This window comes from Marmota marmota, unplaced genomic scaffold (genome assembly GCF_001458135.2).
Source record: "Marmota marmota marmota unplaced genomic scaffold, marMar, whole genome shotgun sequence".
NCBI classification, from domain to species: domain Eukaryota; kingdom Metazoa; phylum Chordata; class Mammalia; order Rodentia; family Sciuridae; genus Marmota; species Marmota marmota.
The window spans coordinates 17,841,990-17,861,077 of NW_026000093.1; the positions used below are offsets into that span (position 1 = coordinate 17,841,990).

General features: G+C 38.0%; 1 protein-coding gene across 10 annotated transcripts in view; it reads left to right on the top strand.

Annotated features, from left to right (window-relative positions):
- The window catches only part of Asph (aspartate beta-hydroxylase), a 214,376-nt gene that overhangs the window by 180,017 nt on the left and 15,271 nt on the right, over positions 1-19,088 (top strand). For all 10 annotated transcript variants that reach the window (XM_048783014.1, XM_048783017.1, XM_048783020.1 and 7 more), the window contains 3 exons: positions 8,876-9,011; positions 15,200-15,291; positions 15,650-15,783. In XM_048783014.1, the coding sequence (XP_048638971.1) occupies positions 8,876-9,011; positions 15,200-15,291; positions 15,650-15,783 (362 nt within the window). The remainder of the gene's footprint in view (positions 1-8,875; positions 9,012-15,199; positions 15,292-15,649; positions 15,784-19,088) is intronic.

Here is a 19,088-nt window from a genome sequence, read left to right on the forward strand (position 1 = left end):
CTCTCTATATATATATATATATATATATATATATATATATATATATATATATATAAAACCTATTTATCATGTGAAACATTACTTTGAGTTCAGTGATCTTTTAAAGATGTATTTGAGAGATTGATAAAGGACTTTGCAGGCATATAATTGTCTCTAAAGTCCACTAAGAAGTTGATTTACATATTATAAGATACTTCTAGTCTAGAAATAAAAAAGATAAACAGGAAAAAGCAGTTAGAGATATATAGAAAATATAGGTAAAGAAGAATTAAATGAAATTAAATGTATGCATTTAACATATCCATATATAAAACCCTCACTTTAAGTGACAGTAAAAAAAAAATAAAAATGGATCAAACTTTTTTAAATGGTGGGAGAGAGACAACAATAGATGAATAGTGTCTGTCATTTTTTTTTAAATGGAAACCACAATTATCTGATTTGTCAGTTCTAAGAAAGCAGAAACCAGAGTCATTGCAGAGGGGATTCCGATGAAGGAATTTAAGGGATCCAGGATTATGACCACTGAAGAAGTTGCATGGCCTCAAAGAATAGGGCTGTCTGTACTGACTTTTTAGGGTACCCAGTAAAAAAATCTGGCTTGACAATGTGGCCATCAATCACAGACCCTGCCATTTCACACAAGATGACCAATGGCTCATTCATTTTTATAGAACTGTTACCTAAGCATCACCAAGGATTGAGGAGATCTTCAGCATAAACAACAAAGAACAAAAGAAACAAAAGAAATGCTGTAATTTAGGGAAACAGAAAATACAGGAACAAAGGCAAACTTGAAATAATACCTCGAAGGTACTCAGAGCAATAAGAAGGGATAGTATACCCATAAAACAAGAATAGAAAAAAAGTAGTAAGAATACAAAGGGGAGCCAACAAAGACCCAGAAAGGGCTCTTGGAATCTGCAGAAATAAAATTTATTAGTGTTGTTAGAAGCTATGTCAGGAAAAGCCACCAGAAGGAAAAATAAAAAAGGTAAAGATGAAAAATAGGAAAATTAGAGGCTCAATGTAACATGTCCAGAATACAAATAAAAGCAGTTGCAGAGAGAATAGGGGGAAATACAGAAGACAATATTAAAGAAATAATCCTAGAAAATGGCCAGGGGAAAAAATGTGTATTTCCATGTTAAGGAGCACCAGTGGGTATCTGGTCCTTATACTAAAACACGTTGCATTGAAATTTCAGGATGTCAGAAAGAGAAAAATTTACAATTCTCATTATTTTCATCATGGCTGTGCAGTATTTGTATATAGCATATGTCCTCTTGGCACACTTAGTCTTCTCACCTCTGAGGGAAACTTTTTAAATGAGAAATTTAAAGCACAGCATTAGGTACCTTACCCAAAATTACCAGTTTAATAAGTGGCAAAATCTGACTTTTAGAGATTATTACCCAAAGTACATATATGAAGATACGAATTGGTGTCAACATACTTTATATTTAATCAGAGATATGAAAAATTGTGCTGTATATATATAATAAGAATTGTAATGCATTCCACTGCCATTTAAAAAAAATCAATAAAAAATTTTTTAAAAAAAGAGATCCTCTAGAAGGACCAAAAAGGAAAAAAAGAAAAATAAAGAGGAATCCAAAAGATACCATTTTTCCCAATAGTAGCACTAAAATTTGCAATGCGATACAGTTCTGCTCTCAAAGTTAAATAAGACATGGTTTTGGCAATGATTTTTAGTTATGACCACTAATAATAATAATAATAATAATAATAAAAAAAAAATATGCAGGTCTGTGTCAAACTAAAGGTTACTACACAGCAGAGAAACCAGTCAACAAAATGAAAAGGCAACCAATGGAATGGGAGAAGATTAAAATTAAACATCTGAAAAGGAATTCCTATCTAAAATATGTAAGGAACTCTTGCATCTCTATAGCAAAAAAAAAAAAAATCTGATTTAAAAATGGGCAAAGGACCTGGATAGACATTCTTCCGATGGCCAATGAATATATGAAAAATGCTCTCCATCACTAATCAAGGAAATGCAAATCAGAACCACAGTGAGACATCACTTCACACATGTTAGGGTGGCTACTATGAAAAATAAGAGGTAACAAGTGTTGGCAAGGATGTGGAAAAAAGAGAACACTTTACACTGTTGGGAGGAATATAAATTGCTACAGCCACTGTGAAAAATAGTGAGGAGGTTCCTCAAAAAAGTAAAAATAGAACTACCATGTGATTCAGAAATCCTGCTTCTGGGTATATATCCAACAGTAATAATTCAGTATCTCAAACATATGGCTTCACCTCCCTGTTCATTGCAGAATTACTCAAAATAGCCACAATATGGAAATAACCTATATGTCACAGATGAGTGGTACATACACACAGTGGAACACTATCTAGTCAACATTTATGAAGGAGGTGTTGCCATTCCAACAACCTGGATGAGCCTGGAGTATATTCTAGGCCAAACTCAGACGGACAACTACTGTGTGATCATAAATGTGGAATCTTAAGAAAGTCAAAGCAGAGAATAGCACAGTAGGTGCCATGGATAAGCATGGTAAAATGGGGAGACGTTTGCCAAAGAGTACAAACTTTCGCTTGTAAGAGGAACACGTTCTAGGGATCGAAGGTACAGTGTGGATAGTGAACTATGTGTTAATTATTAATTTGATTATGGCAATCATTGCACATTTTATACATGTAAAAAAGCACCACATTGTATACTTTGAATATATTCAATCTTTATTTTTTATTTTAAAAAATAAAAATAAAATGATAATCACACTATATAACAAAAAAAAATTATAATGAGATTTTAAAACTAGGTAAATAAATTTACTACCTGAACACCTACCCATTCATGGTCAAACTTTCAATCACATAAGAATAGTTTCAGATGTTTTCAGAAATGCAATTTTACCAGTCATGTGTTCTTTCTCAGAAACTAGACTTGAATAGTTAGAAATCTCAATACCAGAGGCCAAGGCAAGTTCTGTGAAGCCCAGAGAGCCACTGTTCCACATTATAGTAAAGCATGTTAGCTACTGGAGGGTCCATTTAGAAAAACAGAAAAAGAAAGAAAGTAATAGACTATATGATTTCTTCAGCAAAGGGTGAAAATACAGGTGCAGTGGCTCTTATCAAGAGTCTGGAACCAGAAGTATTTCAGATTTGGAGATTTTATTTGCATATGCATGATGAGATATCTTGGGGATGGGACACAAATGTGAATACAAAATATATTTATTTTTCATATGATAATTTTATATGTTATTGTAAATAATTTTCTGCATAATACATTTTCATGGTATAAAGTTTTCCTCCTGCTACAAAACCCTTTCAGATTTTAGAGCATTTTAGATTTCAGATTTTTGGATTAGACATGCTCAACAGGCCTTTTTTTTTTTATTACAGTTTCAGAGTTGATGAAGAAACAGTGTTAAGTATTAGAAAATTAAGCCAACAAAAGGGCAGAATTTTTTTAAAAATGCATGTGACACAAAGTGTGATCATTTACAACTCAAGTCAAGTGTGAATGATACTTCATTGTCATAATATTTTAAAATCTGAATGTGAATTTACCCAGATGAATGAAAGATTTGAGAAATGAACTGTATCACAAGGATAGAAAAGAGGGAAAAGAGAAAGGCATCAACTTGTTGGATTGTTAACCTTCAAGAATAGTAATGCCAATAAATTATTTAGATATAATCAGTTAAACAACAGAAGAAATATTTAAAAGAACCAGCTGGGAGTTAGGCTCAGGGATAAGGAAGAGTTGAATAAAAAACTTCGAAAAACATAGATCTTTAAATGGAATAAAAAACAGTAGTAAGAAAAATAGGTAAGTAAGAATAATTTGGGCTATGATTTACTTTTCAAAAGAATGTTGTCTTTTGTTGTTTGTTTGTTCTTTTTTTTTTTTTTCTTCTTTGGTTGGGTTTGGCTTTTTTGGTGCTGGGGATTGAACTCAGGGCTTTGCATGTAAGCATGAGCTCTGCCACTGAGCTAGCTCATGCCCTCAGCCCCAAAAGAAAGACTTTCTGCAAGAATTCAATTTTAAGAGAAATTTCAAAAATAGGAGTTAAATGAATTTGGCATTGAAAAGAAAAGTGAACCATTAAATGGTATGAATCAGCTGTCTGGGAAGATGAGGAAATGGCTCTTACCTGAACAGAGAATTGGGATTAAGGCCAGTTGAGGTGCATTATGGGATTAGTAGGGCTTGGAACTGGGAAATCAATTTATGGATGGCTAGAGTGCCAAATATAGCTGAGGTTTAACAAAACTATGGGCCACTGTAATAACAGTCAAATCTGGTTTCTAAGTTATGTGTAGCCACAAGAAAAAAAAATGCTTTAGAAACTTTAGTCTTCCCAGCTGAGATGCCAGTGCTATTAGTTTCTCTCTCCAGTTTTAAGAAACAGGTGAATTTAGGGTAAAGGAAATCCATATTTCAAGGTAGACCTTTAAAACTGTAGGCATTGCTGGCTTTGTGTAGACATTTAAGTTTTTGCTGGAATTTCCTACACAAAGGCATTCCTTGCCATCTCTGAAGACTGAGTGCTATTACTGTGGAGAAAATTCATATTCCCTCCCTTTTCACTCTCCACCTCCTGCACACATGTAGTCTGAATTTTCTTGTGTCTCCCCTCCCTCAAATTCGTAGGTTGAACTCCTAACCCACAAGGTTATGGTTTTAAGAGGTAAGGTCTTTGGGGTGTGATTAGATCACAAGGGTGAAACCCTCCTAAATGGGATTAGAGAAGCCCCCAAGAGCTGCCTTGCCCTCTTCTACCATGTGACTCATGGGTGCAAAGACACTCTCTGTGAACCAGGAAACAGTCCTTACCAGACACCAGATCTGCTAATTCCTTGATCTTAGACTTCCAAGCTCCAGAACTGAAAATTAAATTTCTGTTGTTTATAAACCAGCCTATCTACACTGTGTTATCACAGCAACCCAAATGGACTGACACACATGTGTACTGTGTAATTAGGTTTGGTCTTTAATCTCCTGTCATGATCTGTATTTCATTAAATGTGGTTCCTTGGTGTGTGGTTAAAAACATTTCCAGGTTCTATCCCAGATTTTTTTCACTAAAGTCCCTGTGTGTGATTCCAAAGTTGAAAAATACCCCTGAGTAGAGTCATTTACTTTGGCTGAAAAAGTGTTTACATTGAAATGCTTAGAAAATCATGATTGCTGTTACCACTACATCATTGTTCTTTACGTCACCAAGTTTCACTAGTCCTCTCTTTTGGGTCACTCAGTTTCCCCACTTGTCCTTATCAAGGATGTGAGCTGTCTTTGAGTTGTACCCATTGCACAATGCAAGCTGGAAGCACATGTCTCTCTGAGCACCTCAAAAGTACCTTCTCCCAATGGGTGCATAGGAAGCTGTGGGACCCCACAATTGTCCCCACACCCTAGAGGGGAACAAGGCCTGCAGAGCCCAACCCAGACTGAAACTTAGACTGTGCCTCTTCCACAAAATCCTTAGGAATGACCAAGAGGGTAACAGCAGGGTGAGTCTACCTGGACTGTTAAGCTCATTCACCACTCCAAGAGTCATTTTGTCATCTCCAGAAAAATTTCCATGAGGTTAACAGGACAGATCCTTCCAACTATAAAATTCTGTGACACCGCATTGAACTCAAAAGAGAAAATAATGAGTAACTGTGTTAATGGAAATAAACTAGAAATCTGTGCAGTGCTGGGATAGTTTATTAGTCAGGGTTCTCCAGATGAACAGAACAAATAGAATGTATATATAAAAGGCAATTGTTTTATATAATCAGAAGCTGGGTAATCCCACAGTGGCTACTGTCCTGCTAGAGAGCCAGGGAAACCAGTTGCTGCTTGGTCCAAGAAACTGTAAGCCTCAGCACAAGAAAGAGCAATGATACAGCCCTAGTGTGAGACTAAAACCTGGAGTGCTGGCGAGTTACTGATGCAAGTCTGCATTCAAAGGCTGCAGTCTGCTTCCACGGGAGATGGAATCAGCAAAATCTCCCCTGCTCAAGAAGAGTCAAGCTCGTGGGAACATCCTCCTCCTGCCTTGTTCCATCCAAGCTCCCAGTCTATGGGATGGTGCCACCCACACTCAGGCTGGCTCTTTCCCTTTCAGATCACTGACCCACATGCGAATCATCTTTGGAAACACCCACCCAGAAGTGTGCATAACAGTTTTCTAGGTGTCTGTCAATCCAGTCAAGTTGATACTCAAGATTAACCATCACAGGATGGAGCACGTCTGTAGTACAAGTATTTGGGGTCAGGTACTGGGGAGATCCTTCTGCATTCATTTTCTCTTTTGCACCTGATTCTGTCATTCAGCACCTGTGCCACCCTTAAAACAAAGGAAAACCCAAAAGTTGTTTTTTGGGTTTTTTTCTTTTTTAATCAGTAGTACCTGTGGAAAAGTACCTTGGGAACACTTCCCAGGGAGGCTGAGGGTAAAAGGTGCAGAAATGACATTTCACATTAAAAGACAGCCTATTCTTAAGTAATAAAGTTTAAATTGTGTTGAGTGATGCAGTCACTTGAACATTTCCCCTAGGGTTTTGTGCCCTATTTTAGTAACAAAAAAAAAAAAAAAATCAGCTCTTTCCAACCATGCTCTTAAAATCAGCTTTCAAAAGAAATGAAACTTCTAAAATTCCAGGAGGGAAGAGCTTGCCCTTATAAGGTGCCAATAACCTCATTTGAAAAGTAATTTCATGTGTTAGAGAGGTAATTCTCTCCTTGTCTGTGTGACAATTTAACAAGACTCGAACAGATTTATCTAGCAACTTGAACAAGTTGCAATAACAGCAGTGAGTTGGCAATTTAGGTGCATTTAAGAAGATCTGAACATACTGCAAAGTCCTGGGGTGCATTTTTTTTCTTTTCCATGATCTTGAGGTTCTTGAGAAAACCATGAAATTCTCTCAATATGGAGACATGCCAAAGTGAGGACTTTTGAGTGTCTTCTTGAACTGCCGTCGTGGACTTCCTAGTTATAAACTTCCTACACACACACACACACAAACACACACACACGGAAACTCGTTGGTGGACTGAGTGCTAACTAAGAACAAATGACCAGCACCACAGCAGGAGGGTGATGGAAGGAACAGATGTAGGTATTGACACTAATGGGTGGTTTTCACAGAAATAGAATTATAAAAAAATCAATCTCTAATCAAAGTTTCTTGCCCTACAATATTTTAAAAACCCTAATAGTTTCACATAACACAAAAAATTTCCCTTGGTGTTAGAAGTGAAAATAACAACAAATCTACTTTTAAAGATCTCAGTTGGCTTTATTTGTAATTACAGAGTCAGGTGGCAGCCTGCATCCAAAATTATATAGAATGTTCCACCCCTGTGTAGCCAGAGAAAAGGAGATCAGATACAGAATATAGAAGTGAGGTGGAGACAGCCCTATTGGTTACAGCTCATGTCTGTCTTCTTTGAATGTTGTCTGAGTGGTTGGCCATTTGTGATTGTCTAAGATGCACTTACTTTCTGAGAGTAGGTGACAGTCTGTTTAGGTTAGGTTACAGTGCACTGGGCATGGACAAACTTTGAAGCCATGCTTAAAGCATGAATAGAGGCAGCTTCAGACCAAATTTCACACTGACTTGGCTGAGGCTGGCATCATGTTTTCACAGAAATATGAGAATAGCTGGTTTTTGGAGTCCTCAATCATCCTGATTTCTTTTTACACATAATCATGAATTAGTAGAACATGAGGTGGTAGAAATACTTTATACACTGTCTTTGTTTTACTCAATTATAGTTCATTTCACTTGACTAATGCAAAAGATAGAGAACTATGTTTTACAGGGCAATTTAATCCATTTTTGAAATTTTTATTCCTCATGACTGATTAGTTCTAATCTCCTACTCTTAAGACATTTATCATGTCTGGCCCCCAGATTCTTATTGAAACCAGCTAGTGTGTTCCTGTCTACAAATGCATATCCTCAACTATTTTATCCACTTCTCTATTATAGAAATGATTGAAATAATTAACATTTCAAAATCCTGGTTTATCTGTACATCTTTGTCCCTTTCTTACTGTAGGAAAGCTATTTTTATTGTTTTCTTCTGATAGCAGCTCATCTCAGTTGGCTACCTAGATGCTTAGCTCTGCCTGCATGCACCCACCCCTCCCATGCCAACCCACCCCTGACTGGCAGCACAGTGTCATGGGGAGGATGGCCTGGAGGATCTCCCACCAGATCTGCCAGCTCCCACCTGGCCACTCCCAGGGTCTGACAGTCAGAAGTCCAGGCTAAGGTTAAAGCTGCCTCCTAAATAAGAAGTCAAGGAAATATTTTTTTGTTTATCTGAATTCTAAACACTAAGGCACCTATTTGTTATGTTTTTCTGTTAATCTTATAATGATCAAATGCCCCAGTGGACACTTTTCCTATGTCTTTGAAAGTTCAATATTTACCATGTTGAATGGCAGCTCTGTAAGGGACTCTATAGAAAGGTGAAATTAAATGTATGATTTGTAATCCAATTCTCTTGTTAGGTTATGGATTTTAAAATAAATAAATAAATAAATAAATAAAAAGAAAGAAAGAAAACAATCTTTTGGCAAATCTTAAAGCAAATAATTATGGAAGAAGGAATTGTTCTCTGAGGTTTCTAGGAATTTTTGAAGTGTTTATTCTGCAACAGCATTTGGTTCAGAAAAATATTAAGAGGTTGTTTTGTTTCTTTTTTACATCCTTGATAAGAGCTTCTAGAAAAAATTGAAATAAGCGATCTAGATGAGAGCAAAAATGTCATTATTTGATTAAATAAAAAAGATACCTGAGATGTATTATAAAATGTTCTACCAGCCATATTTTCAGTCCAGTGAAACCAGAACCTTTCTTCTAGACTTTAGAAAGAAACTGGAAGTTAATCCGTGATGAAGGACTTGCAGTGATGGATAAAGCCAAAGGTCTCTTCCTGCCTGAAGATGAAAACCTGAGGGAGAAGGGTGATTGGAGCCAGTTCACACTGTGGCAGCAAGGTGAGCTCCTGTCTTCTAGACTGTTCTCTGTAACCTATTGATATCTTAGGAACATCCCTGACCTTCATTTGCTTCTATAAAATATAGATCATGCCACCATGGTGAGAGATGTTGGGTAAGCAACACAGTGAGTGACAAGACAGTAATAACTACTGAGTTCTTCAAAACTATAAATGTTTCACATTCAACTTTATAATTCTTGAGCTTAATCCACACCCAGGCACATAGATAGAGCTTCAATATGTGTGGTCAATGAGTTAATATGTAAATCTATCTTTAAAATGAGGAGATTTGAACTTTAAGGTTCTCTCCAGTTTTCTTGGAAAGTCAACTTAACCTCTGTTACAAATAGCCATATAAAAGTAAATCCATTTGGATGATCAAACAGCATGTGGTGCACATGTTTAGCTACACAATCAGTTTATATTAAAGGACAAATAAGGACAGTAGCTTATCTCAATCATGCTTTCAGAACAGTTCCTATATAAGAAGAACTACTTCAGTAATATTTTTGAGAATATGTCAATTAAGAGAGAGATCACATGATTTCAAGTAACTCTTATCAGCTTTCTCCAGCACAGTTTTTTTTTAAGGGAGCTATATGATCCATATGTGGGCAACATGCAAATTTCTCTGTGGTGTGTCACTAAAATGAATTAATTCTATTAGCACTTAAGCATTCATCTCATACTTCAGTTTCATTAATATTTTTTATGCTTCATAGAAGCTCTCAAGCTTCCCAGGGCAATGCTTCAGAATAGCATGCATCCTTAAGTAACTTCCAGAAAATTTACCAGAGAAAGGTGCTCAGATAAAGTAGAAATATGCAAAGAATTATGGAGATGTAGGAGGATTAAGCAAGGAAGAAAATAATAAAGAAAATAAGTTGGCTGGAGACAACATTTGACTTTTAAATTTTTACATAGTTTCCTTGTACCTGATTTTCCATGAACTCTCTACAATAATTTCCTATGTTTTTTACTTTATTAGTATCTTTGTTAAATTCTTCCCATGCAGTGAAATTTGCATGTTCCTTTTTCTTTCCTAACTGTAACAAAGTTCTACCTATCCTGATATTTTAAAAAGCTCATAAAATTGCTTCTCACCGTATTATGGTTTTTTAAATTTCTGCTGGTATATGCTTTCTTCCTTGCTTTGTGTTGTTGTTGTTGATAGTTGTGGTGGTTTTTTAAATTGTTCTTTTAAACCTTTTGATTGGAACTCCTTAGTAAATTTATTTTCATTCTTTCTTCTCTTCTAATAGAGGCATTAAGGCTATGGACTGATTGATAGATGTACCTTTGGATTCATTCCATAAACTATTAATATATGGTGTTTTTATTTGAGATTTTACTAAAAACAACATTTCTGTCCTGATTCACAAATAATTTAGGGGTATGTGTGTGTGAGAGAGAAAGAGAGAGAGATGAGCATGAGTTTCAATTTGTTGTAGTTCCTCCATCTTTTAAAAATTAATTTCTAGTTTTACTATCACTTTAAAAGAATATAAATCACATAGTTTCTATCTTATGAAAATTTATGAAGGTTCATTGTGGGCTTCTGTTTGTGGTTTTGGACTTTGAGAAAGAATCCAGGAACTATTTTCTGAAAACAAATTAACAGTGCAAAAAGAGTAATTTTGAAAGCAAATAGTGTCATAGCTTGCACAGAACTAGGAGGAATCTCTGAAGGTACTTGCCATACCAGGTGCTGAGGCTAAGAAACAGAAGAGGCTGTCCTTGGATTGAAGGAGAGGAAGAAGACATGGGGAAGGGAGGTGGCAGGACAGGGTGCTATACTGAGAGCCCAAATTCAAAGAGGCCAATGAATATCTGGCTAAGCGAAGACTTCAAGGTTGTCTAATTAATTAGGAAAGCATAGTGCTGGGTAGTTAAAGTCCATGAAGCTGTGACTGGGTGAGTTTTGTTTATATCCAAATAGGAAGTGAAATCATGGTAGATCTCTGTTCTCCGCTTGAATTTTGTCCTCCTCGATATTCATATGTGGAAGCCCAATTCCCAGTGTGTCTGCATTTGGAGATAAGTCCTTAAAGGAGGTAGTTAAGGGTATAGGAGGTCGTAAGGGTGGGGGTCTGATCAGATAGGATTGGAAGAGGAAAACATACTAGGGATATGCATACACAGAAACAAAGCCACATGAAACACAGAAAGAAGTCTGCTGCCTTCTGTAGCCAAAGGAGAGGCCTCAGAAAAAACCAAACCTGCCAACATCTTGATCTTGAACTTCCAGCCTCCAGCACTATGAGAAGATAAACTTCTGTTTAACCACCCAGTCTGTGGTATTTTGTTATTGCAGCCCAGCAGACTAATGGGATCGCTATGTAGTATAGTCAGTACTGAACTGCAATGCATTTTGGATAATAAGCTTTTCAGAATTGAAGAAAAAAGATATATCAGCAAATCTAAGTAATGAATATTTCTTCACAAATATGTTTTCAATCACGGAGCTGGGGTTGTAGTTCAGTGGTAGAGCACTTGCCTAGCATGTGTGAGGCCCTAGGTTTGATCTCTAGCAACATATATACACACACATACACACACACACACACAAACTAAATTGCTATGTGAATATCATGGAACATCTATTTTGCCAGCATTTTAATAATTGTCCCAAGCAGTGACTAAAATATAGAGTTAGTAATTATTGCTCAGTCACATTTTCTAGAATCCATGCGAAATGGTATTAACTGAGCAGTTATCTGCTCAGGTTTAATTGCTGAATCCTTCTCAAAAGCCTTGTTCTAGGCAACCACTTTCAACTGATCAGAGTTATCACACAAGATGGAACATGTTGTCATTCTAGCAGTAGAGCCTTGAAACTTTGGAAACATATAACCAAGTCCCTACTTTATGAATGTGCCTCATAAAGCATGGCCACATCTAAATGATATATTCAAGTCATTCTTTCAGATCTGTGTTAGCAGTTAGAACTTTTCCTGGGGCCATTAAAAAACACACACACACACACACACACACATACACACACAGAGTTTACTAGTACTTGGAAATTACTTTAAGCTTGCTGAGTGTTCCTCCTTCAGTTACATTGAATTAGCTGGTCTTCCCCTGTGCAAACCTTCTAATCCTGATGTAGCAAGATGCAAAATTATACTTCAAAGCACAGCATTTGAAAACCACACTCCTAACTTACAGTCCTTACTGGGCATGTCCCTGTATCTCTGAGCCTGGAATTTTTCATCTGAAAAATGACAATGAAAGTAATGCCTTAAATATTAGGTAGCTTTTTCCTAGGGTCAATGATCTGACATACTGTTTTCTAATACATGACAGTGATACTACATTTTTATTACATAATATCAACACATTTTCTAATAGTGTTTTAGTCAGCTTTTTTTTTTGCTACTGTGACTAAAAGATCTGACCAGAACAACTGTAAGGAGGAAAAGTTTATTTGAGGGCTCACAGTTTCAGAGGTCTAAGTCCATTGAAAACCAGCTCCATTTCTTGGGGCTGGAGGCAAGGCTGAACATGGCAGAAGAGTGTGGCAGAGGGAAGAAGCTCACATCATGGTGCTCAAGAAGCAGAGAGAGAGAGAGACTCCACTCTCCAGATAGAAATATATACCCCAAAGCCACATCCCAGTTCCCATCTCATCCAGCCACACCCTAACACTTCATTTAATCCCATCAGGGATTAATTCACTGATTAGGCTAAGGCTATAACCCAATCATTTCTCCTCCAAAACTTTGGATTGTCTCTCTCACACATGAGCTTTTGGGGACACCTCACATTCAAACCATAACAAATAGTAACAGTAATGGAGAATTGGTCTTGTAGTACAGTAGTGGAGAGGTAGTCTTGGCTGAAAGCTGAGTTCTGAGTGAATTAGATTTCCCAGTTCTTTGCTCTGCCAGTTACTGCGAGACCTCTCTGTGTGTAGGTACTTCTTCTGTAAAACACAGCACTGGTGCCTTTATTACTGGGTGTTGTGGACATCATATTGGTCAGTCTAAGCATGTGGAGCAGTTCCAAGCCCAGAGTGAGCACTAGGGAAATCTTACATTCTGATCACATGTTAATATTTACAATTACCCATGTCAACATATGACTGTGGAGCATCTGCTGCACAGATTTCTCCCCTAGAGAGAATCTATGTTTTCCAAACAAAAACAACAACAACAAAAAGTACAGGTTGAATATCCCTTATCCAAAATGTTTGAGAAGTGTTTAGGATTTGGGAAATCTTGCATAGACTTTACTGATTGAATATGCATGATATGAAAATCCAATATTTTTGATCATCATGTTGTCCCTCAATAAGTTCTGAATTTTTTATTTTAAGGAGGATGCTCAACCTGAATGTGTCTAAAAGTCTAGAGGTGCTCTCTGGTCCAGCACTGTCCCCATGGAAATTCTAGTGACATAATCCATTTGGTTACCCATCTATTATTTATCTTTCATGTGAGGCACACATGTTCTCCTGGTAGCACAGGCACAACCCTCACCCCTGTGTTTGTGGGAAGTCCAGCTGGCTCTGGTTGCTCTTGAAGCCATTGGCCCCATCAGCCACTGCCTCAACAGCACAGAACCCAGAATGAGGGACTCCTGCCAACCCATCCCCATCATAGGAAGTCCTGGAAAGCTGGAGTTAAAAATGCTCCCTGATGAGTTGTACATTTATATAATATTTGTTCAATTTATCATTCCATTCATTTGAGGTACTCCATTAATATCTAAAAATAACATTTTACTAACATTTTACTCATAAGAGGTAAAAATATCACTTAGGAAAAATGACTATATAAGTTGTTCTCTAAAGTGTTAAGGTCCATTTGAGGCAAATTCTTCTAGGTTGCATCTGTTGTGACTCTCATTTTGCTCTCAGTATATGATTATCTTAGGACACTACTAACACTAATTAAATAAAATTAAACTCAGCTTTAGATGTAGCAGTCCTTTTGCATTTTGTACAGGGAATTAAAATATTTGTCTTTAAAAAACAATCCATCGTTTTACTCCTCTATGAGAGCAAATGATGTTGCAAACATTATGAGTACATCTTCCCTAATGAACGGTGATTTTATGGTTGTGAAGAAATTTGCATGGTTCAGGATACTTAAGACTGTCCCAGAATCTTGTTCCTGTTACTATTACTCATAGAAAACATCATTTGTCAAAGACTTCTTCATCCTCCACTTTTAAAAAATGTCATTCTCTATCACCATTTAAAGAATGATCTGTAAATGAAATAGTCATTAAATTCCAATTTAAAATATTGTTTTGTAACTCTTCAATATAGTCCTAGAATTTAGGTTATATTATATAATTATAATATAATGGATTTTCCTTCCATAGAGGATATATTATTTCCTTATGGTTGGTGTAACAAATTACCACAAACTTGGTGACTTAAAAAGCACACACATTTATCATCTCACAATTCTGGGAGTCAGAAGTCTACAATGGGTCTCACTGCTAAAATTAAAGTATCATTCCTGTGGAGGTTCCAGCTTCTAGACGCTTCCCATCTTCCTTGATTTGTGTTCTCCTTCCACCCTCAAAGCCAGCAATGATCATGTTAAGTCTTTCTTATCCTGTATCACTCTGACACTTCTTGCTGCTTTTATATGGGGCCACTCCAGTTAATCCAAGATAATCTTATTGTAAGGTCAGCTCACTGGAAACCTTGATGCCATCTGAAACTTTAAGTCCCTTTTGCTCTGTAATATAACATATTGACAGGTCCCTGGGATTAGCATGTGGGCATCTTTGAGAGGGGCCACTGTTCTGCCTGCCACAGGAGAAACAGTAACTATTCAACATGTGCTTTTTGCCCCTTAGATGTCCTGAGTCTAACCCAATGCTGACTGGAGAATTCAGATCCTTGCTCTTCCAAGCTCTGTCTCTTAGGGGAAGACCCTTTGTCTTCATGAGTTCACTCCTCCTTCATATTCCTGCAGTGAACTTGACTATTTACATCACTTACAGTTGAAATGAGATGAATGTAAGTTTTACTACAATTTCTTTCTTCCTTTTTTTCTCTTTTCTCTGTCTTTGAAACAGGGTCCCACCATGTTGCTCAGGCTGGTCTCAAACTCCTGGATTCAAATGATCCTCCCACCTCAGCCTCCTAAATTGTGGGTACATGTCATGGCACCCAGGTTGTGATTTGTGTCTAACAATGGTTTTCATCATTTATTCTTCTAGGAAGAAAAAATGAAAATGCCTGTAAAGGAGCTCCTAAAACCTGCACTTTACTAGAAAAGTTCCCTGAGACAACAGGATGCAGAAGAGGACAGGTACCGAGAATGTTGTCAGTGCTGGGGAGAAGAGGATTGTTAGGAACAAGGGAGATCTGACCCCTACAAAGAAATGATTCTTTCCTATGAATGCTTCTTTTTTTTACTCACTTATTAATGAAATATAATTTCATGTCACTGGTGTCAGAAATGAGGGTGGAAAATGTCCAGTTCTATCACTTTGTGGAAAATGTGAGTGCTTTATTTTAGTTTGCTTCACAAAGAAGATGTGAATATAAATTGTGAGTCTTACATGGATTCTGATCCAAATTCACAGTAGTTTTGTTCTGTCACTTTAATTTAGCAATTGCTCCACACATTGACAAATGGCCGATCGAGTGTCATATTTTCTATGCAGATCAAGTATTCCATCATGCACCCTGGAACTCATGTGTGGCCACACACAGGACCCACAAACTGCAGGCTCCGGATGCACCTGGGCTTGGTGATTCCCAAGGAAGGTTGCAAGATCCGGTGTGCCAATGAGACCAAGTATGTTTCCTTTGTCATTCTTTCTCTCTCTCTTCTCTTTCCTCTGTCTGTCTCTCTCATTTATTTATTTATTTTTGTGTGTGTGTGCATGGTGCTGAGGGTTGAAACCCGGGCCTTGTGTATTCGAGGCAAGCACTTTACCAACTAAGCTATATCCCCAGTCCTCCCTTTGTCATTTCTCTCTCCTCCATTACTTCTTAGGATGAGTGTTTGCTCCAACAAAGCTACATCCACACTCTTCAGTCTCTACCTATTCTTTGTGCTCTCTGCTGGTCTGCAGATATTCTAGGACTGACCTTCTTGGTCATTTCTCCCCAGAGCACTCATGTGGCAGCTGAACCTTCTTGCTTCTAAGCAGACTTGCATTCAGAGTCCAGTAACATGTACTGAGCCGTACAGTATTGTGCATCATGCTAATGGTTTGACAGCTTGAATTAGCCATAAATACAAGAACTCCTCCTTCCTGAAGAAAATGCCTCGTGATGTTTACATTTTGCTCTAGAGGAGGCAGCACGGTGCAATGGAAGCTGGCTGCCTTTTTTCCAAATCCCAGCTCTGTAACCTAATCCTGTGTAACCTTGGCCAGTTACTTAATACCATCAAATCTCAGCCTCCTTGCTAATGAAATCATCAATGATATTATCTACTTTGCAGGGTTGTTAGAGGGATTAAAGGAAATAATGCCTACAAGGCACTTAATCCGCGTTCTAGCCTCAGCAGGGATGTGGTGAACGTTAGTTCTCCTTCTCCCCTCCCCCTTCCTTTCTTAATCGCAGCAGCTTCATTCACAACTCTCTGAATGAACCACACTTGCTCTGGGCCTATTATCCTGACACTTGCTTCCACTGGAAAGTCTGGCTCTTCACCTGTTAGTCGGCTTTTTGTCTCTGAGATCAAACTACCCGACAAGAACAGCTTACAGGAGGGAACGTTATGTTTTTTTGGCTCGTGGTTTCTGAGGTGTTAGTCCAAGGTCAGCTGACTCCCATGGTTCTGGCCTGAAGCCAGGCAGAGTATCATGGTGGAAGGATATAGCAGAGGGAAGCTGCTCAGCTTATGGCAGCCAAGCAGCAGAAGGAGAGCAGAAGCTGGGGGAGAGGGGATGAGGACAAGATATAGTCCCTAAGGCATGGCCCCAGTGACCTACTTCCTCCAGCCATTCCCTGCCTGCCTACACTTATCACTCAGCAGTGTATTCTAATTACTAATTCATCCAATGAATTAATCCACTGATGAGAGGTATAGCTATCATCATCTAATCTTTTTCTAAAAGGCCTACCTCTAAACCTTACTGTATTGGTACCATATTTTCACAATATGAGATTTGGGGGAAGGGCAATTCCAGATTCAAACCATAACATCTACCCAAAATAAACTCATTACTAAGATCCAATTTAGTTTCATAAAAATAGAACCTGTCTTCTGACTTGTTGGAGTGTGCATCGTATATCCCCTTAGTGATCTTGCTACTCTTTGCTATTGCTTTTTATTAATTAGCATATGTTAATTTTTCTCAACAATGAGCTATAATCTCCTAGAGATCAGAAGCTGAGTTGTGATCTTGATAGGCATTTCTCATTGTCTTTAGTAGAGGTCAGAATGGAGGGTGAATGTTCAGAAGGATTCATTTGGTTGTTGGAAGATACCTGCCCTGGGTTTGGCACAGCAGCACAAGGGGCTGTGGTTGAGGCAGAGATGAATCACGCATGCTCTGCTCTCCCAGACATCCTCAGATTAGGACGATAACAGTGGATCTGATGTCAGGAGAGCCATTAGGATGGCATAGATAAAAATGATATGCATGGGTCAGTGGGCAGGGAACTCACTTGCATTTGAGGTTTGAGAGTTTTGACAGTGGTTGTTTCTAAAGACGAGAGGGGTTTGAACATTGAAAGCTGAGGAAGTAGCACATTGAAGAGCAGTGTCTATTAAATCACAGAGGCCAAACATTATGGGCCAAATAAGAAGAACATTGAGTGGTTTAGCAATCACCAGTGGAAGGTGCATAAAGAGTAAGGCCAGAAAGTAAATGAATATGTTAGAAGTTCAAGGGGAAAAAAAAGTTCAAGAAAAAGAAAATGAGTTAAGTGTTTATACTTATTTTACTAAATTGCTGTTTGGACAAAATGGTATAAATATCTAAGAGTTGCCTGGAAACAGAGTTCTGGCACTCAGGAGAGAAGTCCAGTGTAGAGATAGAGATTTGAGAGGCAAGCTTAGCAGGAACTTCTAGAAGAAGCTTGAAGAACAATTGAGTGATGATTAGAGGGTAAAAAAAGAAAAAAAAAAAAAAAACCTATGAAAACTTCTCGTCAAGCCTTCAGAAATTCAGTTTGGGTCCACAGGTTCTTTCTGCCAAAGGGTAGAGGGACAGGGATGTGGCAGGAACCCAGGGTATATAAAGAGGAGGTGAGAGGATGATATAGAAGCAAATTTGGACAAACTAAACACTAAGAGCATAAGGCCATGAAGATAGAAAACAGCAGGCCTCATCTTCGAAGTAGTACTTATTGGTTTCAGAACTTGCATTCACTTTTGTTCATGCTGAGCTTTCTCTCTCTCTCTCTCTCTCTCTCTCTCTCTCTCTCTCTCTCTCTCTCTCTCTCTCTCTCTCTCTCTCTTTCTATCTCTCTCTCTCTTTCTTCCCCCCCTTCCTTCCTGTCTTCCTCCTCTCCCTCTCTCCCTTTCAGCCTTTCATCTCTCCTTTTCTTCTTTCCTTCTTTTCTATTTCATGTCTATTCTGCTTATAAATATTAGATAAAAATCCCCTTGAGTACTGGCCAGGAGAAGGAAGGTATGAAACTGATCCTAGTCTTCAGGATTTTCTCCTGAGACAGGAGAAAGCCCAGATTGGAAGAATGAGTATGGTGGTCAAGCAGGGGAGCAAGTGGACAGCACCAGAGGCTCAAATGTTAAGTCCTTGAGAGCCAACATTCTGGGAGACTTTTCCAGGAGCACATCGGTAGGTTCATTCCCCCCTCCAGACTTCCAGCATGACCTCATGACCATGCTCAAAAATGAAAACCACTGCCAGCATCTTCCCTGAAGTTTAAAACACTTCCAGCTTAACAGTTTTCACCTACAGTTTCTCACAGCTCACCCAGAAGGGGAGCTTGAATGTGAGCCTTAGCTTAGCAGCCCCTCAGCTTCTGTTACGCTAAAATGCAACCTAGTTCAAGTGACAGTAAGGAGATACTGATAGCAATAATTTGCAGATGGTATACTTCGAAAATTCATGGTCGTTATGAAAAAACACTTACTACTACCCACCTGCCTATTTGGAGGACAGGGAAGCAAGTTTGTGG